This window comes from Meriones unguiculatus, chromosome 14, assembly GCF_030254825.1.
Source record: "Meriones unguiculatus strain TT.TT164.6M chromosome 14, Bangor_MerUng_6.1, whole genome shotgun sequence".
Classification (NCBI taxonomy): Eukaryota; Metazoa; Chordata; class Mammalia; order Rodentia; family Muridae; genus Meriones; species Meriones unguiculatus.
Genome location: NC_083361.1, coordinates 13,416,834 through 13,441,369, shown reverse-complemented (window position 1 = coordinate 13,441,369; position 24,536 = coordinate 13,416,834). Strand labels below are relative to the sequence as shown.

General features: G+C 42.4%; 1 protein-coding gene and 1 non-coding gene across 6 annotated transcripts in view; both read left to right on the top strand.

Annotated features, from left to right (window-relative positions):
• The window catches only part of Srcap (Snf2 related CREBBP activator protein), a 49,669-nt gene that overhangs the window by 16,547 nt on the left and 8,586 nt on the right, over positions 1-24,536 (top strand). For 3 of the 5 annotated variants that reach the window (XM_060366804.1, XM_021635865.2, XM_060366805.1), the window contains exons 9-27: positions 1,416-1,509; positions 1,925-2,014; positions 3,244-3,426; positions 3,507-3,844; positions 3,938-4,115; positions 4,362-4,498; positions 4,779-4,948; positions 5,084-5,276; positions 7,178-7,314; positions 7,408-7,594; positions 11,077-11,246; positions 11,581-11,846; positions 12,029-12,316; positions 12,845-13,009; positions 13,291-13,476; positions 13,696-13,962; positions 14,294-15,750; positions 21,371-21,636; positions 21,761-21,963. In XM_060366804.1, the coding sequence (XP_060222787.1) occupies positions 1,416-1,509; positions 1,925-2,014; positions 3,244-3,426; positions 3,507-3,844; positions 3,938-4,115; positions 4,362-4,498; positions 4,779-4,948; positions 5,084-5,276; positions 7,178-7,314; positions 7,408-7,594; positions 11,077-11,246; positions 11,581-11,846; positions 12,029-12,316; positions 12,845-13,009; positions 13,291-13,476; positions 13,696-13,962; positions 14,294-15,750; positions 21,371-21,636; positions 21,761-21,963 (4,975 nt within the window). The remainder of the gene's footprint in view (positions 1-1,415; positions 1,510-1,924; positions 2,015-3,243; positions 3,427-3,506; positions 3,845-3,937; positions 4,116-4,361; positions 4,499-4,778; positions 4,949-5,083; positions 5,277-7,177; positions 7,315-7,407; positions 7,595-11,076; positions 11,247-11,580; positions 11,847-12,028; positions 12,317-12,844; positions 13,010-13,290; positions 13,477-13,695; positions 13,963-14,293; positions 15,751-21,370; positions 21,637-21,760; positions 21,964-24,536) is intronic. The other 2 variants (XM_060366806.1, XM_060366807.1) reach the window with 2 other exon arrangements.
• Positions 903-1,033, top strand: LOC132647549 (small nucleolar RNA SNORA30/SNORA37 family). Its single transcript, XR_009585910.1, has one exon. It is a non-coding gene; the product is annotated as a small nucleolar RNA SNORA30/SNORA37 family (small nucleolar RNA).

The window sequence follows — 24,536 nt, the reverse complement described above, 5'->3', positions numbered from 1 at the left end:
GGGGAGTTGAGATGGTCATCTTAAAACTTTTGGAGCTTGGGTAGTATCATATACCTTTATCCCAGCACGCAGGCAGCAGCAGGTGGATCTTAGAGGCCAGCTTGTTCTATACTATAAATTTCAAAACAGTAACAGGTACATAATGAGACCCTGCCTTTAAAAAATAATCTTTTGACCCTTTGAACCAGTGATCTGTATGTATACACATTAAGGATCTTTTTTATTGCTATTATTTTTACTTAAAAAATTTTTTATGGGCTCTTATATTTGTAGTTAATGTGTAGCTTTGTGTGTCTGTTTGGATATGCAAATGTGAATGCAGATGCCAGCAGAGGTTAGAGTCTTCAGATCCATTGGACATAGTGTTACAGATGGTTTTGAGCCACTTGATAAAGGTGCTGGGAATTAAACTTGGGTCTTCTGGAAGGGCAACGGTGTTTTTAACTGATAAGCCATCACTTTTAATTATTTGTTTGTTTGTTTTTGAGGCAGGGTCTTGTTATGTAGTCCTGGCTGGCCTGGCACTCATGTAGACTGCATTGACCTGAAAAATATATATATATTAGAATTGTATCTGTGTGGGTCTACATATGGAGGTCAGAGAACAATTTTGTGACATTGATTCTAACCTACCTTTACATGAGTTCCAAGGATTGAGCCTTGGTTATCGGGCTTGTTGGTGACCACGTAGCCATTTCTGTGGTGTGTCAACCCCCCCCTTCTTTTTTTTTTTTTTTTTTTTTGGCTCTTTTGTTTCTGAGAAAGGGACTCAGTATGTATTCTTGGCTGGCTTGGAACACATTGTGTGGACCAGGATGGCCACAAATTCAAAGAGCTCTATCTCTCTAGACTTGCTTGGATTAAGGGTGTGAACCACCATATTAGGTCCCTTTATTTATTTTCTAGCACTTTTCACAGGTCCTCCCTTAATCAGTGGGTCGGGATTTGGTAGCTGGTGCTGAGAGAAAATCCTTGATTACATCCTTGCCCTGATACTATACCAGTGGCAGCTGTGTTATTCAAGGGAACAGTGATACTTTTCTGGTCTTCATCTCTGTGCCTTTCAACTTTCTTGTTTGGTTTTTGAGACAGGCTTTCTTTGTGTAGGTCTGGCTGTACTGGAACTGACTTTGTAGACCAGTCTGGCCTCAAACTCAGAGAGATCCCCTGCCTCAGTCTCCCCCCTCAAGTTCAGGGGTTAAAAGCATGCACCACTGTGTCCAGTGTTGTTTTTTTGTTTCTTGCTGTTGATTTTTGACTCTCTGCCAGTCCTGGAATTCACTATGTAGATCAGGCTGATCTTGAGTTGCCTCTGCCTCCTCAGTGCTAGGATTAAAGGCTTTTGCCACAACACCCAACTTTCAGCTTTGTACTCAAATGTTAAGTTTTTCCACTTTTTACCCTTTCCCACACAGGTAAACCCTCCACCTTCCTCCATCACACAGTGTAGTAAACAGCGTTGGCATCCAGATGAAGATGATGAGGAGTTTACTGCTAATGAAGATGAAGGTCTGACCTGTTTTCTCTTTTTATTTTTGTTTTGTTTGTTTTCTTGAGACAGGGTCTATTATGTATCCATGGCTGTCCTGGAACTCATTGTGTAGACCAGGCTGGCCTTGAGCTTACAAAGATCCATTTATCTCTGCTTCCCAAGTGCTGGGATTAAAGACATGTGCCAACCATGCCCTTCTCTCTCATTTAATTAATTGTATTTTTCTTTCACATTTTTATACATATATAAAATGCATTTTGGTTTCTCTCATCTTCCACCTCTGTCAACCCTCCATCTTCCCTACTAATCCCTTTTCTACGTTTATGCCTATTTATTTTTTCACTGAGATTTTAACCAGGACTGTGTGTGACCATGGTTTTGAAACCAACCTTTTATGGGCTCACCAGTGGAAACTTAATTCTCTTTTTGTAGCAGAGGATGAAGAGGACACCATAGCAGCTGAGGAGCAGTTAGAAGGGGAGGTGGATCATGCCATGGAACTGCGCGAATTGGCTCGAGAAGGTGACATTTACCCGATAATTTACTGAAAATCTGCTTGCTGTTTGCTGTGCAGAAAATTGATGGATAGACAATAAATCACATATTTTTATCCCCAGTTAAGTTATTGATTATTATGTATGTTTCTCAAGTAACTCAGATATAACAGCAAAAAGATTTATAAATGAAAGGCACTTGTAAATAGAAAGTTGTGTGGTTATGATAGGAGTTTGAACTAAGTAGTCTGAGAGCTCAGTTGAAGGAAGAGCCACTGTAGCAGGGTATTAGTAATACTTGACCTGAAGTTTCAAAGGATGGTTCAGTGGCTCAGGAGATAATAGCAAGTTCAGAGAGTGAGAATGCTGCAGACTGAGGGCTTGAGCTCAGTTTAGAGAGCCCATCGTTGCTGACTCTGTCTGGAAAAACCAATGGGGCCTTCAGAAGGAGGGGAACACCTGAAGAGGATTGAAACTTTTGAGAGAAGATTAGAGAGCAACAGGCTACCTTGAAAAAACACTATAATTATGAGATCAGGCACCATTGAAAGGAGATAGAGCATCTGCAGAATAGAGCAGCATAAATTTATTATTCAGTGTTCCATGTGCATGTATTCCTGCAGGCCAGAAGAGGGCACCAGTTCTCACTATAGATGGTTGTGAGCCACCATATGGTTGCTGGGAATCGAACTCATGAGTTTTTGAAGAACAGCCCATGTTCTTTACCCCTGAATCATGTCTCCAGACCCATTGCCCACTTCTATAGAGACGTGTTTCTGAGTAATTAATATTTGGTCTGTGTGCTACTAAGAGATAATAAGTAACCAGCAGTGAGGAAAGGTGGGGGAGCATCACAAGGTAGGTACTGTTCTCAGGAGAGTGCCACACCTATTATGGCTGGTATAATGATTGGTTTTACTAGCTCATGCTGATAAACTGTGTAGTCTGTCATAGACCTGGGAGATTGAGCCAAGGTGAAATAAACCAATACCACTAAAATATCTGTTTTTCTTTCTTTAATACTTATTTTTATGTATATGTGTGCTCTGTTTGCATGTATACCTCCATACCAGAAGAGTGTACCAGATCTCATTACAAATGGTTGTGAGCCACCATGTGGTTGCTGGGAATTGAACTCAGGACCTCTGGAAGAGCAAGCAATACTCTTAACCACTGGGCCATCTCTCCAGCCCCAAATATCTGTTTTTTCATCCTCTAAAAGGAACCAAATGTTTTTACGTCTCTTTTCGCTATCAGGTGAGCTTTCTATGGAGGAGCTGCTGCAACAGTATGCAGGAGCCTATGCCTATGATGCCTCTGCTCCAGGCTCTGGGAATAGTGGAGATGAAGATGAGGTTGAAGCCAATAGTTCTGACTGTGAACTAGAGGAAACGAGAGAAGATGAAGAGGTGGCTCAAGAAAATAGTAGCAGTCAGTCAGGTAAATATGTCGTTCAGAGGGCAATTGTAGAGGGCTGGTGTTAGAGGAACAGTTTACTGAGCTTTGGTGTTGTAATTTAGATTCTGCTGAGGAGCGGAGTGAAGATGAGGAAGATGAGCATTCAGAGGAAGAAATGAGTGGGAGTTCACAGTCAGAAGAATCTGAATCTGATGAGTCTGAGGATGCTCAGTCACAGAGCCAAGCAGATGAAGAACAGGAAGAAGATGAGAGAGATGATGATGACTTTGGCGTAGAATACTTACTTGCTCGGGATGATGAAAGGAGTGAGGTAGATGGGGGCAGTGGACCGCCCACCCCAGGTCCCACCACCACTCTAGGGCCCAAGAAAGAAATCACTGACATTGCTGCCGCAGCTGAAAGTCTCCAGCCCAAGGGTTATACTTTGGCCACTACCCAGGTACCCACAGGCTACAATTCTTTCTCATAACTTACTGTTTTCTGCTAACATGTGCCTCATTTTCACCATTTGTGGTAACTCCCTTTCTATTAGGTGAAGACACCTATTCCACTGCTCCTTCGGGGCCAGCTCCGAGAATACCAACACATTGGCCTTGACTGGCTGGTTACTATGTATGAGAAGAAGCTGAATGGCATTCTTGCAGATGAGATGGGATTGGGGAAGACAATCCAGACCATCTCTTTGCTTGCTCACTTGGCCTGTGAAAAAGGTAGACTCTTCATGGGGCCTCGTGGCTAATTAGTGAGGGCAGCTTGTTTAGTGGTGATTTCACCTGCAGGAAAGTGAAATACTTGTTCTTTTACTGCTGTCTTTGTAGCCTCATGGAGTCTAGTCAGTGTCTATGTAAAGGACAACATAGGTGCTGAGGTCTTAAGCAGCATCAGAAAGATGCTAGTCAGGGTTCTATTTAAGAGCTGTGAGCTTTACAGTCTTTGTCTTTTCTTTTGCTGAACAGGTAACTGGGGTCCCCATTTAATCATTGTGCCCACCAGCGTGATGTTGAACTGGGAGATGGAGTTGAAACGTTGGTGCCCCAGTTTTAAAATCCTCACTTACTATGGAGCTCAGAAAGAAAGGAAGCTCAAGCGGCAGGTTTGATCTTCCATGTGGTCCTTTCCCTTATTTATGTGTCCTTGTTTTAGATCCTTTCCTCACTTGAATTGCTTTGCCTCATTTTCTTGTTGCTCCATTCTCTTGCTGGTACTGTTTCATTTCTCCAACCTGATTCTGTCTTTGAGTACTTTTAACATGTCTTCCCATTCCCCTTGTGCTTTTCTGTGGGTGTCTGTCTTTCTCTCTCTCTCTCTCTGCCTTTCTTTCTCTTTCTCTCTTTCTTATCTCATTATAAGCTGCTTTCTGTTTGACCTCTTAGGGCTGGACGAAGCCCAATGCTTTCCATGTGTGTATCACATCTTACAAGCTGGTACTTCAGGATCACCAGGCTTTTCGTCGTAAGAACTGGCGTTATCTCATCCTGGATGAAGCTCAGAACATCAAGAATTTCAAGTCCCAACGGTGGCAGTCACTGCTCAACTTCAACAGGTAAAGATGAATATAGAGATTCATGGGAGAGTTGTCTTGTCCATGAAGGGTTGCCTGCCTGGGTTAACTATATTAAGGATGCTTAGAAAGTTGGAATTTTCCTGACTATCATTCTAATTCTTTCACTTTTTGCAGCCAGAGGCGCCTGCTCCTAACAGGAACTCCCTTGCAGAATAGCCTCATGGAGCTGTGGTCTTTGATGCATTTTTTGATGCCACATGTCTTCCAGTCTCATCGGGAGTTCAAGGAATGGTTCTCTAACCCTCTAACTGGCATGATTGAGGGAAGCCAAGAATATAATGAAGGACTAGTCAAACGTCTCCACAAGGTAGGGACTGTATAAACTGAAGTAAAAGTTAAGGATGATACCTAGTAAACGTTTAGAGGTGAAGTCAGTGCTAGGTTAAGTAGTTGTCAACTATTGCCAAGCTTACAGGCTTGCCTTAGTCATTCTTCGTTCTCTATAGCTGGAATGTTTCCCCTGATTTTCATTGGGTCTTTATCTGGACAAATTCATTCAGGTTTTTAATTTTTATTGTATGGTATTTTTTCCTGCATATGTTATGTGTATCACACAGTATGCCTAGTGTTCAAGGAAGTAAGAAGAGTGTGAATACTCCGGAAATGGAGTTATAGATGGTTGTGAACCATCATGTGATGTTGGGAATTGAACCCAGGTTTTCTATAAGAGCAACCAGTGTAATGATCTCAACCACAGAGCTATCTCTAGCCCCAATCTTGACTTGTTTAATATGGTTTTGTTGTTGTTGTTTGTTTGTTTTGAGATAGGGTCTCTCCTTGTAGCTCTGGCTATCTTAGAACTCCATATGTAGACCAGGCAGGCTGGCCTTGAATTCACAGAGATCCTTCTGCCCTGCCTTGTGAGCACTGAAATTAAAGGCATGTGTGTACCCTTGTGTGGTACTAGAAATTAAATCTAGGGCCTTATTGCACATACTAGGCAAGTAAGTACTTGATTACTGAGCTGTATCTCTTGGCTCTTTCTTTTGTAGAGAGGGGGAGGGCTTTTCTCTGCTCTTCCAGTTTTCTCAGCAGTTAGCTTTAAACATTCTGAACCCCTTCCTGTCCCCCCTTCTTTTCTTTTGGTTTTTGTAGACAGGGTTTCGGTATGTACCCTGGAACTCACTCTATAGACCAGGCTGGCCTTGAACTCAGATCTATCCACCTGCCCCTGCCTCCCAAGTGCTGGTATTAAAGGCTTATACCACCATGCCCTGCAAAACCAGGAAGTATTAATAACTACATTTTGTTTTAATTCTCTTTTATTGATACTGAAGATTATGTCCTATGAGATTTTTTGTTTTTGAACAGTCTCTCTACATAACCTTGGCTGTCCTGGATCTTGATATATAAAACAGGTTGGTCTTGAACTCAGAGATGGATATGCCTCTGCTTTTTTTTTTTTTTTTTTTAATCCTGTGATTACAGATTTATTTGCCTCTGGAATTCTAGATTGCAAAGGACCTTTTTTTTTTTTTTCATTACTGGCAGTTGAATCCAGGGCCTTTACACATGTTAAAACTACTCCCTCACTCCTCATACCAGGTGTTGGCAGTGTAGGCATCTAATCTCAGCACTGAGGGAGGCAGAGGCAGGTAGATCTCTTTTGAGTGTGAGGCCAGCCTGGTCTACGGAGGGAGTTCCAAGACAGTAGTCATACACAGCGAAACCCTGTCTCAAAAACAACAACAAAAAGGATACTTTCTCTTTCACTATACACTAGGACAGTCATAAGCTCTACTCATCTTCTCTCCTAGTTTGTTTCTTTATTTTATTTACTTATTTATTCCTTTGGTATGGATCAGTATTGCTGAGGTTGGTCCTGCTTTCCTGGGTCCAAGCAAGTTGCATGCTTCACTATTCTAAAGTGGCTGGAATTATAGTCATATTGGCTTTCAGGCCTGGCTTCATTGTTTAGTACTGTAACAAATAGTCATTTCTCCAAATGAAGTTTAAGATATCTCTCTTTCAAAGTTAGTTTGCTCAAGGTCTTTGTATGTGGTGGTATAATTATCTTTGTGTTTGTCTTTTCCATGAACAGTGAGAGGAGAGTTTGCATCTTTGTGTAATTGGTATCTGGCATGCCTGATGACTGTTTGCTGATGTAATAAACCAGTACTCTGCCTACTTTGGGGCCAAGACCCAAATATAGTCTCTCTATGGTGGGCTTAGCACCCACTCTGTTGGCACCTGCTTATTTGCTTTCAGGTTCTGCGACCTTTTTTGCTGCGCCGAGTTAAGGTGGATGTTGAGAAGCAGATGCCCAAAAAGTATGAACATGTTATCCGATGCCGACTTTCTAAGCGTCAGCGCTGTCTCTATGATGACTTTATGGCACAGACCACGTAAGGAAGGACTGAGGATAGACGTTGGTACTCTGGGTTAGCATACAGGTAACTGTCAGAATGTCCCTTATTTATTTTTTTCTCTCTCCCCAGAACTAAGGAGACACTAGCTACAGGCCACTTTATGAGTGTCATCAACATTTTGATGCAGTTGCGGAAAGTCTGTAATCATCCAAATCTATTTGACCCTCGACCTGTTACCTCCCCATTCATCACCCCAGGCATCTGCTTTAGTACCGCCTCTCTGGTGCTAAGGGCCACTGATATCCACCCACTCCAGGTATGTAGTTGCCCCTAAGGTTAGTGGTTTCTTATCCAAACATTCTGCCTCTTCTTTAAGGTCTGATGTTTTTGCACATTTACTATTTCCGTATTTTATCAACTTAGTACTATTTTTGTAGCTTGCTACAAATGTATGTAGCTCACTATGTCTCGTTGGTTTGGAGCTCACTATATAGATAGACCACAGTGGCATCAAATTTAAAGACATCTTCCTGCCTCTGCCTCCCAAATACTGAGACAAAGGTATATACCACCAGACCCAGATCTTTCTTGCCTTTTTGAGATGGTATCTCTCTATTCCAGGATAGCCTCAAGCTCCTATTCTGCCTGTCTCCACCTTCTAAGTGCTAGGATTACAGGCATGTCCCTTTACAGGGTACACCTTTATACCCTGTTTTGTAATTTTGATGTAATACATTCAATAAAACTATTTTAACCAGTTTTAAGTTTACATTTCAGTGACATCAAGGACATTTATGTTTTGTAGTCATTCATCTCCATCATCCATCTTTAGAACTGCTTTTACTTTCTTAAGCTGAAAAACTGTACCTGTTGAACAACTGTCTGTTCCTTTTTTCCCTAACCCCTGACATTTACCATTCTATTATGTTACTATTCTGGGTACTTGATAAAATGGAATCATAAAGTACTTCTCGTATCAACACTGTGGCATGTTAAATAAAAATCCTCCCTCAACTGATTTTTAAAGTTAATATAACTTCTTAAAAAGAGGCCAGGGGTGTTGCGCAGTTAGAATTCTTACTTAGAATGCACAAAAAAAAAAAAAAAAAAAAAAGCTGAGTTTAATTTTCATCACCACATCAGCTGAACGAGTTATATATTTGTGAAGTGTGAAGGTTTTTAGAAGGATCAGAAATTCAAGCTGATCCTCAACTATAGTTTTAGCCCTCCAGTATAATTGAGACCCTACTGCCAATACAAAAAAATGGGGTAATTTTTACCTGCTTGGTGATGATGATGGTGGTGGTGTTGGCGGTGGCAGTGGTGCACACCTTTAATCCCAATGCTCTGGAGGCAGAGGCAGGCAGATCTTCATGAATTTGAGGCCAGCCCTGGTATACAGAGTGAGTTCCGGGACATCAAGGGCTACAGAGTGAAACCCTGTCTCGAAAAAAAAAAAAAAAGTGGGGATAAGCCCGCTACGCTTGTGCACGCCTGTAATCTCAGAGGCAGAGGCAGGTGGATATCTGAATTTGAGGCCAGCTTTGTTTACAAAGCAAGTCCAGGACAGTTAAGGCTACACAGAAAACCCTGTCTCTAAAATAAAGACAAACAAAAAGTGGGAGTACTTTGATCAGATCATAGCATAGTTTTTAATTCCACAGTTTAGTAACTTTACATGTAACACTTCCCCAAATAAAAGAGCTTGATCATTAAGAAGCTATGGTTAGCTGGGTTTGATGGCACATGCCTTTAATCTCAGCACTTGGGAGGCAGAGGCAGGTGGATCTCTGAGTTTGAGGCCAGCCTGGTCTGCAGATAGAGTTCCATGACAGCCATGACTACACAGAGAAACCCTGTCTTGAAAAACAACAAAAACCAAACAAACAAAAAAAGAGGCTGTGGTTGACAAGAGTATAGAGAAAAGGACACCAAAAAACACTTTTTTTAATTTATGTATTTAGACACTGTTTTCATGCACACCAGAAGAGGAAATCAGATTCCATTGCAGATGGTTGCGAGCCACCATGTGGTTGCTGGGAATTGAACTCAGGACCTCTGAAAGAGCAGCCAGTGCTCTTAACCGCTGAGCCATCTCTCCAGCCCCACACAAAACACTTTCTTAACATGTATTTGTGTTATCAAATGTCAGCTAGGTAAAGGCTAGAGAGGGATGTAGTTCCTTGGTAGTGCTCTTCCTTTTTTCTTGAAATCCAGAAAAGGTGTGGAGTCTGATCTCCATCATCAAAGTGATAAGGCTTTCACATTTACAAATAGCCTAGGAAATAGGGTAGGCAGAAAAATCACCAATTAATCCCTAGTTCAGAGTAAACCACTGTGTGAAAATAGCAGACTTATTTCTGAGACTTCTGGCAGAATCATAGAGCCAGTGGGGAATATAAACCTTGACAACAGCTGAGCTTCTTGTACCCATCATACGTGTAAGCAGTGTTCCTTGAGACTGACAACTAAGAAACCTGGAACTCTTCCTGGTCCTCCCTTTCCCGTATTCCCTCTTTTATCCACTGGAAAGTAAAGAGCAAAAAAAAGTTTGATTTTCACTTGTAGCTTAGAGCCTAGGATTGTCAAATTTCCAAGATAGGACATTAACATTCCTTGCAGTGGAATTAAGTGCTTTCCCATTACCTGGCCATTTGGTATAGGATTCCTTTCCACACTAATCAGCTGTTCCTATTTAGGGGAGGGCACCTGAAAGGACTTAACCAGGCCCACAATTTTGTCCACTTCACTTCCTCACTTCTCTTCCAGAAAATATGCTAGCCTTACTTTGACTTTGAAGAATTGGCTCACTGTGGGGGCTGGCAGCCTGGGAGTTTTTGTAGGGCTGGCCAGCAGGGTGGAAATCAAGGAATTCCAGGTGAGAGTTTTTGTTGGTGAAGCCAAAGGCAAACAGGGCTCCAGATGCTCTTCTCAGACAGTTTCTTAAGACTAAATAGTATTTCGCTGTGTGGCTAGTACTATATTTTTTTTTATTTAGTTAGTTCGTTAATCTCTCGGGGGCCATATGTCTTATTTCTACCTTTTGAATGAATTAATTAATTTTTTAAATTTGTTTGAGACAGGGTATGGCTGTGTACAGGTCATCCTTGAACCCAGGATCTTTCAGCCTCTCGATAGCTGGGGTTACAGGCATGCACTGCCATACCCAGCCTTCCCCTCAGCTTTTATGAATAATGCTGCTATAAATGTACAGATAGTCTGAGTCCCTGCTTTCTATTTTGAGTCTGTGTTCAGAAATGAAGTGTGTAGATCATGTGGTAATTCTATTTCTAATGTTCTGAGGAGCTGCCTTGTTTATCCATAGCTGCTGCTATATATTTTACATATCTACCAGCAGTGTTACAGTGGTTCTAGTCACATCTTTTCCCAAAGGTTTTTTGTTTTTGTTTTTTTTTTTTTAATACTGGTTACATTAATGTGTGATACTTCATTGTAGTTTTGATTGGTATCTTGTCATGTGCTTATTGATCATTTACATGTCTTGGAAGGGAATGTGTGTATATCCAAGACAGCGCTGGTTGTTTTTAAGCTAGTTGTCATTACGCTGTAATTTTTATTTTTTGTATAGTTTGGAAATTAACCTCTTGTCAGGCATGTGATGTCCTTGTCCCCCTCTCTGAGTTACCTTTTTACTCTCTTGACCTTCCACACACATCATTTAAAATTTTTGTGTCTGGTTTGTCAGTTTCTTTTGTTGCTTTTACTTTTGGTGTCATATCCAAAATTTTGTTTCCAAAATAGTTCCTTGATATCATGTTTTGTTTCTTCTTATGGCAGCGAATTGACATGGGTCGGTTTGATCTTATTGGCCTGGAGGGTCGAGTCTCTCGATATGAGGCTGATACATTTCTGCCCCGTCACCGTCTTTCCCGCCGCATACTGTTAGAGATAGCTACTGCTCCTGATCCCCCACCTCGACCCAAGCCAGTCAAGATGAAGGTCAACAGGTATGTGCATTAAGGAATAGAGGAATGCATTTCTTGAAATAAGTGGAAGAATTAGAATAGAATAGAATGACTGGTAAGCTAAGTTAGTCTATTCTGGTTGCGTCAGAGTGCTTACTGTGTAGGGCTTGGGGAAGCAAAATGACCGGAAGATCTCTGCGAGAGATGCCTGTGTTGCTGATATTTCTGTTCTCTCTTAATTGGTGCTTTCTGGTTACCTCTGATAGTTTTTTCTTAAGGTGGTCACTTCTTTTCACTTATAGTTTTCCTACCTCGTCTTAATTTCTTTTGTTATTCTCTTTCTGTGTCTATTTAACCCTTTGGTTTTTCCTCATAGGATGCTGCAGCCAGTGCCCAAGCAAGAAGGCCGTACAGTAGTGGTGGTGAACAGTCCAAGGGCTCCCATTGGCCCTGTCCCAGTCCGCCCCCCTCCAGGCCCTGAGGTCTCAGTCCAACCTACTCTTGGTCCAGTTCCTCCAGTGTTGCCAGCACCACTCATGGTGTCAGCTTCGCCTGCTGGAACCCCAGTTGTTCCTGTATCCCGGCCACCTGGACCTGTTCTTCTGTCTCCTTTGCAGCCAAATACTGGTCCTCTCCCCCAGGGTGAGTTAAAAGGAAACCAAGTGTAATGGGGTTCCTTCTGGGTATGAAGTAGTGAAATTAAAGGAGTCCAAAGATTAGGTAGCATACTGTTCGATAGGCTAGAAAGAATGCTAATATGGAGGCTTTTGTAGCCCAGGTAAGGCGTTTGTCAAGGTGTATCTGACAGATGTTTGTATCTGCAGTGTTGCCATCCCCCATGGGAGTCATGAGTGGGACCTCACGGCCTCCCACACCAACCCTGTCACTGAAGCCAGCCCCACCTGCCCCAGTTCGCCTGAGCCCAGCTCCACCTCCAGGTTCCTCCAGCCTGTTGAAACCCCTCACAGTGCCACCAGGCTACACTTTCTCTCCTGTTGCTGCTACCACCACCTCCACCACCATAGCAACTGTTACCACTACAGCAGTGCCAGCTCCGAATTCTACGCCACAACGCCTCATCTTATCTCCCGAAATGCAGGCTCGTCTGCCTTGTAAGTTATCTGGGCTATGTGATGAGGTTCTTCATATAATAAAAGCTATATGCTAGAGAGCTGTAGGGAAAGAGGAGAAGGAGAACATAAAGTTCAAGGCAGCTCCTTCATATTAGGTGTTTTGCTCAATAATGGTAAATCATAATTAAGAGACCTCAATTAATTCAGTTTATTCTGTTGGAAAGGTGATCCATAGGTTGCTGGTGTAACCCAGTGGTAAATTACTTACCCAGCATGTGTAAAGACCTGAATTCAGTCTCCTAGATGGCAAAAGTTTTTTGAAAGAAATAAATGAGGGTAAAAGGGTGGTACAGAGCAAGAGGTTGTGGCTGTCTGGTAGCAGGCCTTTAGAGAATGTAAAGGAGATCATGAAGAAATAGCATTGGGCACAAAAGGGCTCAGTAGAGGCTTAGTTTTGTTGAACATGGCAAATTACAGAAAGTTAAAGAGAGATGTGCTTTGTGGGGGTCTGAGATATGGTTTTGTACAGCATGAACCCTGTGTACATAAGGCTTTCTTTGTTTGTAGCTGGAGAAGTGGTCAGCATTGGGCAGCTGGCTTCCCTGGCACAACGTCCAGTGACTAGTGCTGGGGGAAGCAAACCTCTCACCTTCCAAATCCAGGGAAACAAACTGACTTTGACTGGTGCCCAGGTGCGCCAGCTTGCTGTGGGGCAGCCCCGCCCGCTGCAAAGTAGGTAAAACCCACCCCCTGTCCTGCCTTTTTCCTCTTTATTCTGTCCTCTTTGTTTGTGTGACTCTTTTTAGATGTCAGCCTTGATGTTTCTGTTTCTTTGCTTAGGTGGGTAGGGCCAGATGGAATGGTTGGAAGGGGTCTTTGCTAAAAATAGGAAAAGACTATCCTAGAGCTGTTACTTCCTGTCTATTCTCTCTCTTGATCTTGCCTCTGCCCTCAGGCTGATAGGTGCTTCTTTCTTTTTTCTTTCTCTTTCTCTCTCTTTTCCGTTAACCCAGGGAATGTAGTGCACCTGGTGTCAGCAGGGGGGCAGCACCACCTCATCAGCCAGCCTGCCCATGTGGCCCTCATCCAGGCCGTGGCCCCGACCCCTGGCCCCACCCCTGTCTCTGTGCTGCCTTCTTCGACCCCCAGCACCACCCCTGCCCCCACTGGCCTCAGCCTTCCGCTTGCTGCTAACCAGGGTGAGGCTCTTGGCCTTTGTATTTACTCAGCCCTTACCTGGCCTTAGTCCTTCCAGGCATGCCCTGGGCCTACTGTGTGTCTAGCCTTCCCTCAGTGTTATTTCTCCTGCCAATATCTCTAGTATCTGTCTGCCACTTTTCCTTTCCCCTGGACTTCTTCCATCCTCTAGGTCTCTTGTTTCTTTTCTACCTTCTTCTCAATGTAGCTTCCTCTTGCAGTGCCACCATCCATGGTGAACAATGCAGGCGTGGTGAAGATTGTAGTGAGACAGGCCCCTCGGGATGGACTGACTCCTGTTCCACCACTGGCACCAGCACCGCGGCCTTCAAGTTCTGGGCTTCCAGCTGTCTTGTCGTCACGCCCTACATTAACCCCTAGTCGTCTCACCACCCCTACTCTGGGTACTACTCGTGCTCCTGTACCCACACCCACTCTGATGAGACCCCTCCTCAAGCTGGTCCACAGTCCTTCGCCTGAAGTCAGTGGTGAGTTCATAACGGCGGAGGCCAGAAACTTTTATCAGAAATGAAGGAGATATATTGGTTGCCCTAAAGGTTTCTTAGTCATAGTGCATCCCTTTTTAGCATATTGTCTCAATTTGCTATGGCTTCCCAAGCCTTGACCAAGATGCCTCTGTCAGAATCTTAAGGAAAGGCCAAGTGACCCTATTCCTTAAATTTTTAACTTCATGTGTGGGACAAAGGGTTTCTGGAAAATTAGTGAAGCTTATGTGTTAGTAGAAAGGTTGGGACAGGTAGTATCAGGAGCAGAAAAATAATTCTTCATGAAGCTAACTTGTCTTCTATGTCTCCACAGCTTCAGCACCCGGAGCTGCTCCCATGACCATCACTTCTTCATTGCACATGCCATCCTCACTCCCTGGGCCAGCCTCTTCTCCGATAACAATTCACAATTCTTCTAGTCCTGTGTCTTCTACAGTCTCAGTCCCTGTGTCATCTTCACTTCCCATCTCTGTCCCTAACACACTTCCTGTCCCAGCATCTGCTCCACTGACCATCCCCATTACAGCCCCCTTGCCTGTTTCAGATTTAGGTTCAGCTCTGTTGACCAGTGTGACCCCAGCACTAGCTGTTGTCTCAGCAGCCACTGGACCACCTTTGGCATCAGCTGGGGTTTCCCCGTCAGTGTCCGCCTTGGCTCTAGGTTTGGCTACTACTCCAGCCCTGTCCCCACCTCAGACATCTGGTCACTCTCTATTGTTGGCTACCACCTCTTCACATGTTCCAGGATTGAACTCAGCTGTGGCCCCAGCATGTTCACCTGTCCTGGTGCCAGCTTCAGCTCTGACCAGTCCTTTCCCAGTATCACCAAGTTCAGTTCCAGCTCAGGCTTCTCTTCTGGCTCCAGCACCGTCTACATCTCAGGCTTTAGCCACCTCTCTGGCTCCTATGGCGGCTTCACAGACAGCAGTCCTGGGCACTTCTCCACCTCCTCCTCTGGCTCCGCTTCCAGTCCTGGCTCCATCACAGGCTCAGCTTCCAGCCATGACTCCACCATCAATGCCAGGAGCTCCTTTATCCTCATCATCACTGCTATCAGCTTCAATTCCTGTGTTGGCTCCATCATCAACTCAAACTATGGTATCAACTCCAGTTTCATCACCTCTCTCAAGCCTGGCTTCTACTCAGACATTGACCCTAGCCCCAGCTTTAACACCCACTCTTGGCGGATTGTCTCCGTCTCAAACACATTCTTTGGCAACAGGGAGCCCTCAGGGGCCCTTTCCAACGCAGACATTGTCATTGACTCCAGCATCATCCCTGGTACCAACATCAGCCCAGACACTGTCTTTAGCACCAGGAGGACCAGTGGTTCCAACTCAAACACTGTCTCTGGCTCCAGCAACCCCTCTGGCTCCAAGTTCTCCAATGGGCCCAGCTCCAGCTCACACACTGACTTTGGCTCCAGCATCATCATCTGCTTCACTTCTGGTCCCAACTTCAGTGCAAACACTGACCTTGAGCCCTGCCCCAATTCCTGTACCCAGTCTGGGTCCATCTGCCACCCAGACTTTAGCACTGGCCCCGGCCTTAGCACAGGCTCCAGCTTCCCAGGCGTCTTCCCCTATTTCGGCATCTGCTGCCACTTCCTTGCCTGTGACCATGGTAAACCGGCTACCTGTTCTCAAGGATGAGCCCGAGATACTGACTTTGCGCTCTGGTCCACCCAGCCCTCTTCCCACTGCTACCTCGTTCAGTGGGCCCCGGCCTCGACGCCAGCCCCCACCACCACCTCGCTCCCCTTTCTATCTGGTAAGTTTTATTTCCACAAAGGTATTGGAAGTTGAATTTTGTTGTGTTGATTAGAGTGGCTGACAGTTTCAAAGCCTATTGTACTATTAGCCAAGTCACGTTTCGATAGACAACTTCTCTTTCATGGGTGTGTATTCCAATTTGTAAAACAGAAATATTCTCAGAGGATGTTTGGTTAGGGTTTTGGTAATAGGGATTATACCCAACACCAAAGAGTAAACTCAGTATAAATTAAATAACCCAGAAACTGAAAGGTCCGCCAGCCTCCCCAGATTCTCTTGTTTTTCCCCTGCTGTCAAGAGATGTTGATTATTCTTTTTGTCAAACCTCTACTCTTGTTTAAATTTTTGAGACAGGGTTTCTCTTTGTGTAGTTTAGGACATCCTGGAACTCACTCTGTAGACTAGACTGTTATTGAACTCACAAAGAGCCACCTGCCTCTGCCTCCCTGAGAACTAGGAGTGAAGACATGTGCTAGCACACCCAGCTGTGAGCTTCTTGGTGTGCATGCTGGTATACTTTTTCTTAGGAGATCATCTTACTATATATAGCTCTGGCTATCTTTGAATGTGTGCCACAATACCCAGCCCTCCTAATCTCTGATCTTTAAGTCATTGTTCCTTCCCATGTCTGTCTGTCTCTGTCTCTCTCTCTCTCTCTCATGACAAGGGTCTTAGTATGTATCTTAGGTTGGCCTGGAACTTAATATATAGCCTAAGTTGGCTGTAAATTTGTTATCCTCCTGCCTCAACTTAGCCTCCTGTGGTTTCTGATCTGTGCTAGCCTATCTTGTCATGTTTATTTTGTTCATTTGTATGTTCTTTGAAGAAATGTCTGTTCAGATTATTTGCCATTTTAAATTACTATTGAGGGCCACCACCACCACCTTCTCCAGGTGCTAGGGATCAAACCCAGGGCCTTGTGCTTGCCAAAAACTTGAGTTTCAAGAATTCCCCCTCCCCTTTTAATGTTTTTTATTTATTTTAACTGTTGTTGGTTGGTTGGTTTTTTTTGAGACAGGGCTTCTCTGTAGACTTGACTGTCCTGGACTTTGTAGATCAGGCTAGCCTTGACTTGACCTCATGGATCTGCCTGCTTGTGCTTCCCTGAATGCTGGGATTAAAGGCGTGCACCACCACACCTGGCTTTGTTTTTATTATTTGGGAATTTCCTGTAATATATTTTGGTGTTCTTTGCCCTCCCTCAACTCCTCCCAGAACCTCTTGATCTTCCTACCCACCCAACTTCATTCTTCTTTCAGTTAAATATACCCCCCCCCACACAAAACAAAACAAATGGAGTCTGATTTCTGTTGGCCAACTACTCCTGAACTTGTAGCCTGCCATGGAGTGCGATTGATATACCCAGTGTCACTTTTTTGACAAGAACTGACATTCACTCTCCACTAGGAGAGCTGTCAATTGTGAATAGCTTCTTTGTTACTTGGTTTGGTTTTTGGATTTTTGAGACAGGGTCTCATATGTAGCTCTGGCTTTTCTCTGCCTCAGAATGCTGGAATTAAAGGTGTGAACCACCAAATACCTGACAAGCTTCTTAATTAAGGATGGCTTTCTCCTTCCTCCCTCTAAAAGGTTACCTGGGGTCTAGTTCTGCTTTTATTTTGTTTTAGTTGGTTTCCTCTGTTTCTTGCTGGGGAACAAATACAGGGCTTTCAGTATGGTAAACGAGCTCTACCGCTGAACTGTCTCCAGCACTAGCATGAATGTGTTGAGAATGTACTTTTATGTCAGATAGTCAGCAGTTAGAGTGAACAAGGTCAAATGTTAGTCATGTTATATGAAGCTTGCCGTTCAGTGAATCAAAAACAAAATTATAGAAAGCTATAAGCATGGTAAATGCTTTTTCAAAAGGTGGACTTTTTTTTTTTTTTTTTTTTAAACAGAATCTTACTATGTAGTCTTGACTGGTCTTGATTCACTGTATAGACTGAGTTGGCCCCAAATTCATAGAGATCCTCCTGCCTCTGCCTTCTGAGTGCTTGGATTAAAGGTCTGCACCACTATGGCTGATAACAGTTTGGTAGTTTTACAGATAAGCTAGAAAGACAGGAATGAAATCAATCAATGATTTTCAGATTGGCAAATTGCTCTTCTAAATAAAAAGTCTAGGGTACCTAAGTGACTGGTTAGCAACTTTCCACCCACTACATTTTATTTTCTGACTCTTGGTAAAATTTCTTTTTGCATTTTTATTAATTATTATTTATTACCATTTATTCACTTTGTATCCCTGCTGTGGCCCCCTTCTTTGTCTCCCAATCCCACCCCACCCCCCAGCTTCTCCTCTAGAAGGGGGAGGACCTTCTCCCCTTCTATCTGACCCTAGCCTATCATTGGCAAACATTTTTGTCTTTCTATATCTGTTTTTAAACTTTTGAAAACTAACAAATACGTATGTTTGTGTGTTGGCCATTTTTATCCTCCATTCCTTCCTTGCATTCCTTCCCACCCTTTCTTATTCCCAAGTCCCCCTCCTACTTTAATGTCTTTTGTTTTGTATTTTCATTTTGGTGGCCCTCTGAGTTTAGTTAGATTTACTTATATGAGCATTAGTGGTATGGTTATTGAATCACGGGTATACCACTAAAGCAAATGACTCCCCTTTTCCCCATTAACTGCCAATGGTGGAGTGTTAATTAGCTCTACTTGTGTAGGTAATTACACAGCTGTTCATGAATGTAACAGGGATGTCATTTCCAGAAAGCATCATTTCATAGCACTCTTTTTCACTATCCAGACCTTACATTCTTTTTTGTTTGTTTGTTTGTTTTTTTGTTTTGGGTTTTCAATATAATGGTTTTCTCTGTTTAGCCTTGGCTGTCTTAGACTTGCTTTGTAGACCAGGCTGGCCTGGTTTGCCTGCTTCTGCCTCCCAAAGTGCTATACTTGGCGAAAATGTAAACTGCTGTCGCCATTATGAAAATTAGTATTGAGGTTTCTCAAAAGGCTGAAAATTCAACTACTAGATGATCTGTCTATACACGCAAACCATATACATGCAAAGCATTCATGAATGTCTTGTATAGTTACCCGCAAAAGATGGAGCTAACCAGCACTCCATCACTGGCAGTAGGGAAAGGGGGAGTCGTATTTTTACCAAGAATATGCCTTTAAATCTTTATATCATTTTTCTTGATAATATCTGTTCTGAGACATTTCCGCCACTATTAAAGTAAATCACCCAAAATATACAACAAAACGAAAATTTTAAGGCTGTGTGTAGTGGTGCACAACTTTGCTCACAGCACATGGGAGGCAAAGGGAAGCTGATCTCTTTGAGTTGGAGGCAGCCTAGTCTACATAGTGAGTTCTAGGACAGTTGGGACTACAAAGATGCTTCATGTCTCAAAAAGTAAAAAAAATAAAAATAAAAACGAGAGAGAAGTTTTATTGATACGCCATTAATTTATAACTTGAAGCATAGCATAACTACTTCAGCAAGGGCCCACATGAAAAATCTCTGACTTGATTATGAGGTTTGTCATGTTATCACTAGAAGACTTTGTTACATTTCATACTTAAATGTATTTATTTAGAAGTAAAATGATCAGACATGTCTGCCTCCATTTAATTCTACCACTTGCACTATGAAGATTGTACAGTTCATCTGAAATATCTGTCCGTCTTTTTTAGAGTGTCTCTGCAGTCCTGTTGGGGTTCATGAAAGAATTCACTGATAAGTTATGCTAAAAAAAAATAACAAAAACAGTGCTGTCCTAGTCATTGTGTGTTTGTGTGTGTGACTGCTAAATGATAAAAATATATATTTGTGTGTGTGTGGTTTATCATGTCAGAGAACATGGGAGTAGTTTGATAAATATGACTGATTGGGGGCTGCCTAATTTTAAATACAAATTTACACGAATAGTATTCTTAAAAATACTCTATATTTGTAGTCAACTTTGGGGGGTGAATTTACTTGGTTTATCTATGCTTCTAGTTGTAATGTTAGTTTTTATTACATACCCAACTGGTTATTTTATTGATTGAGATAAAAAGATGGACAGCTTAGGCTTCATGTGGGTTCTCTAGTAAGGAAAATTGGCACTGCATTGGACACAGAATCCCTTGCCAGCTTTATGATCACTTACCCTGGTGGGACTGCCTTACCCCATGCCACAGGGGAAGAGGACATCATCGGTCCTGATACAACTTGATGAGCTGGGGTGGATAAGAAAGGGAAGAGGGTCGGATTGGGAGGGAAAGAGGAATGGGGCTACAACCAGGATGGAAAGTGAAGTTTTAAAAAATTAATTAATTTAAAAAAATGATGGACCTGTAAGAAAAAAAGCCTTTTATTTATATAGTGGATAATTTTACTAATTCTCATTGGCTATTCCTTACTCCATTTTGGAAATCTGTCTAGACAGGAGCTGTTGGTAAAGGTCTACTGTGTAGTCTCTAACCTCACATTATGAACTTTTACTTCTTTCACAGTGAAAGAACTGGAAAATGAACTAAATTTTATAAGAAAAATAAAAAAAATACACACTCATAAAAAGTCTAAAAAAAATCAATGAAACCAAAATACAGAAAATTACGTATATCTGAAGATATGATAGTTAAAGTAATGCACCTAAGTAGCTGCCATGCTTTGAGGTTTTGTTTGCTTTTCCCACTCTGGGCTGTCCTCCACCATTTTACAGAAAAAATTTACTTCCTAAATAGAAGGCTCCTCAATGGGATAGTGGTGGTGCAGGAGGCCGTCAAGTTCCAGGAGAGCCAGGACTACACAGAGAAATCCTGTCCCTAAACAATAACAAAAAATAGAAAGAAAGAAAGAAAGAAAGAAAAAGATAAGGAGGCCCCTTCTTATTTCATTTCTTTTCATACTTCATTTTCTTTTTCCTTATTTTTGCTTTCCAGTCAGCCTACACTACTTGGTTTGCTTGTTTGCTTTTTTATTTAGGATTGTTTTTGTTGTCGTTGTCCCCCCATCTCGAGACACGGTTTTTCTGTGTAGCCTTGGCTGTCCTGGACTCCCTTTGTAGACCAGGCTGGCCTTGAACTCACAGAGAGCCACCTACCTCGGCCTTCCCAAGTGCTGGGATTACAGGCATGCACCACCTCACCTAGCTTTTTTTTTTTTTCCTTTTTTTGAGACACTGTCTTTCACTATTCCCCTAGTTGTCCTAGAAATTCACCTGCATTCTCTCCCAAATACTGGATTAAAGGCATGTGCCACCACACCTGGCTCAATATCTACTGTTTTTTGTTGTTTTTTTTTTTAATTTACATATATTTATTTGTATATCTGTGTGCAAGTGCCCATGCACATTCCATAAAGTTACTACAAGAAACTATAAGTTAGATGTCCTGAGGTTGAATGTTACGTAAGGTTGCCACAGATCAGCCATGCTACAAATTGTTGGACATGGAGGTCTTTGTTTTGAATGTTCAGCCATTTTCCGTTTTTAAGCATACAAGGGATTTCATTCTCATTGTGAAAACAGTTTTTGTTGACAGTTTTTTGAAAATGGTAAAACACAAGATACTTGTTTTAGATTATATTTTTACTCCATTCTCCATCTGGAAGAACCTAGGTTTTTAGTTTTGTTGCAAACCCTTGAGTACACCAATTTCTGTTTTTTATTCTTTAGGATTCTCTGGAAGAAAAGCGGAAGCTGCAGCGCTCTGAACGCCTGGAACGTATTTTCCAACTTAGTGAGGCTCATGGGGCCCTGGCACCCGTGTACGGGACTGAAGTCCTGGATTTCTGTACCTTGCCCCAACCTGTTGCCAGCCCCATCGGCCCTCATTCTCCTGGCCCCAGCCACCCTGACTTTTGGACTTACACTGAGGCTGCCCATCAGGCTGTACTGTTTCCCCAGCAACGACTAGACCAGCTGTCAGAAATCATTGAGAGGTTGGCAGGGATAAGTGGTGATGGGGAGTGGGCCTGGGGCCTCCAGTGGGTGGACTTTACAAGGCTAACTTGTGTGATATTGCAGGGTCATATCTTCACATTATTTACTGTTTTTCTTTCACAGGTTCATCTTTGTCATGCCTCCTGTGGAGGCACCACCCCCTTCCCTGCATGCCTGCCACCCACCTCCTTGGCTAGCCCCTCATCAGGCAGCCTTCCAGGAGCAACTGGCCTGTGAGCTCTGGCCCCGAGCCCGTCCTTTACACCGTATTGTATGTAATATGCGTACCCAGTTCCCTGACTTGAGACTCATCCAGTATGATTGTGGTGAGTGCTTGTCCATTGCAGGACCCTCAACATTTTCTTTCTTTGTTTTGTTTTTTTCTTTTATGACAAAGTCTTGTGTATCCCAGGGTGGCCTCTGACTTGCTTGTGGAGCCAAGGATGACCTTGAACTCCTACACACCAGATTATTCGCTGTTAGTGTCAAGACTACTTACATCAGAGAGATGCTGTGTAGAGGCAACATTTTAGTAGCTTTTGTGGAATGAAGTATATGTGTGTTAATTGATTAATTTACTCAGGTTGAGTGTAAGGGGTAAGGATGGTAGAGGGCAGACTAGTAAGATTTTCCTAGATACATGAAGCTATTAAATGGCTTATGATCTACCACACACTGTCATTTTCAGAATTTATTATGTAAACAATAAATGTTCTTGTATATTCTGATAATCACCATTGTCATGAACATCTGTCATTTTGTTTATCATTTGGGACGATGAGACAACAAAGCACACCTTTAATCTCACCAGAGGAAAGATCATCTCTGAGTTCAAGGCTGGTTTACAGAGCCGGTTCCAAGCACAGCCAGTGCTGTACAGAGAAACTCTTAAAAAAAAAAAGCGGGGCATAGGGGTGGAAAAGCAGCTGTGTATGCTGCTGCACCTCTGTATACCTAACACTCAGGACAAAAAGATTCCTGCAAGTTTTAAGACCAGTGTGGCCTGTAAAGCAAGTTCTTGGCCATCTAAGGCTATAACCCAAGACCTTCCTTACAAAGTTTAAGGGAAATGGTTTGTGGTAATATTAGACTACACAATTAAAGACAAGAAACTCTATATTGAATGTATTGCATATGGCTGCAAGAAACAAAACCAAAGTTTTACAGTGGATTAAACTACAAGGAATTTACTTTACATAATTCTGAAAATGCTAGTGTTTAGTAGATCATCAGCCATTGAATAGCTTCATGTATCTAACATCTTATTTGTCTGCCCTGTCTACTGTTCTTACCTGTTATTCTCTATCTTTTTATCATTCTCCTGCTTATTATTGTTGATGGTGTTTGGTTTGTTCTGTTTTTGTTTGTTGAGATAGGGTTTCTCTGTGTAACAGCCCTGGCTGTCCTGGAATTCACTCTAGTCCAGGATGGCCACGAGCTCACAGAGACCTGTCTGCCTTAGCCTTACCAGAGCTGGGATTAAAGGTGTCCACTAATCCCCATGGCTGAAAAATATATGAGCGTAATATATATATATATATATATATATTGGTAGTACACCATAATCTCAACATTTGAAAAGCTTGAGTTAATTTTGAAGCCAACTTTATCTCCATGGTCAAACCCGGTCTCACAGCAAAAAAGAAAACCTTTTCTTATGTATATGTGTCTGCATACATGTATATGTCAGTGCACTTGCCTGTGTTCGAATGTGGAGACCAGAGGCTACTGTCAATTATTTTTCTCTATTAACTCTCCACATTTTTTCTATATTGATTACATTTGTTCTTTGACAATTTTCATATTATACAACTTTGTACTTGATAAATATATATGTGTTGTTTTTTTAAAAAAATGAAAATCCCATTTGTTTTATTTTATCAATGAAGACTCAGGTGCTGGGGTGAAAACCTGCTAGCTCAGAGAGGCAGAGAAAACAGCTGACATTCCTTCTCAGCTCAGGTCCAGATTAAAAAAAAAAAAACCAAAAGATTCACTAGCTCAACTGACAACCTAGGAACAAGCGGCCAAAAATCCAAGGCCAAAGGCTTGATAGCTCAAAGCCCAGAAAGCCAGGGAGTTGAGGAGCTGAAGCCTAAGCTAAAGCCAGAGCTTAAGCTAAGAGCTCTTTCGTCTCCATGCTATCTTAAATACCCCTAACTCAAAGTCTATCTTTAGTCCCTGTCAGCTGATTTCTTGCTCTACCTCTTGACCTAGGGTTAACTTTATTAAATCCTGTGTATAGAAAGCTCGTGGATTAAAGATCTGTGCTAGGGCTAGGTGAACCACGCCATAATCACTTGTTTACTTGGATTAAAGGTGTGTGTTAGGGCTCAACCACACCAAACAAGAAACCTGGTTTTACAGTTCACAATGTTGGGGTTCACAGTGGGATCAAATATCTTCTAAGATACACACACACACACACACACACACACACACACACACCTTATTTCACTTTCATTCCCCAACTTTTTTCTTGATACAAGGTCTCTTACTAAACCTGAAGTTTACTATTTCAGCTAGATTGGCTGGCCATCAATCCTCCTTGCCTTCAATCCCACCCCTAGCTATTACATGGATGCTAGGGATTTAGACTCAAGCACTCACACTTGCATAGCAAGTACTTTAATCATTGAGCTATTTCTGCAGCCTCCCCTCACTCACCCTATCCCCATTTCTGCTTGTTTTAATTAAAAAAAATTTAAGGGTTATATATTTTATGTGAGTGTTTTGCCTATGTGTATGTATGTATGTTTGCTATGTGCATGCCTGGTGGCCAAGAAGGTCAAAAGAGAATATCAGATACCCTGGAACTAGAATTACTGATGGTTATGATCCATCTTTTATGTAAGAGCAACAAGTACTCTTGAAATTTCTCAAGTCTCAGCATCATTTA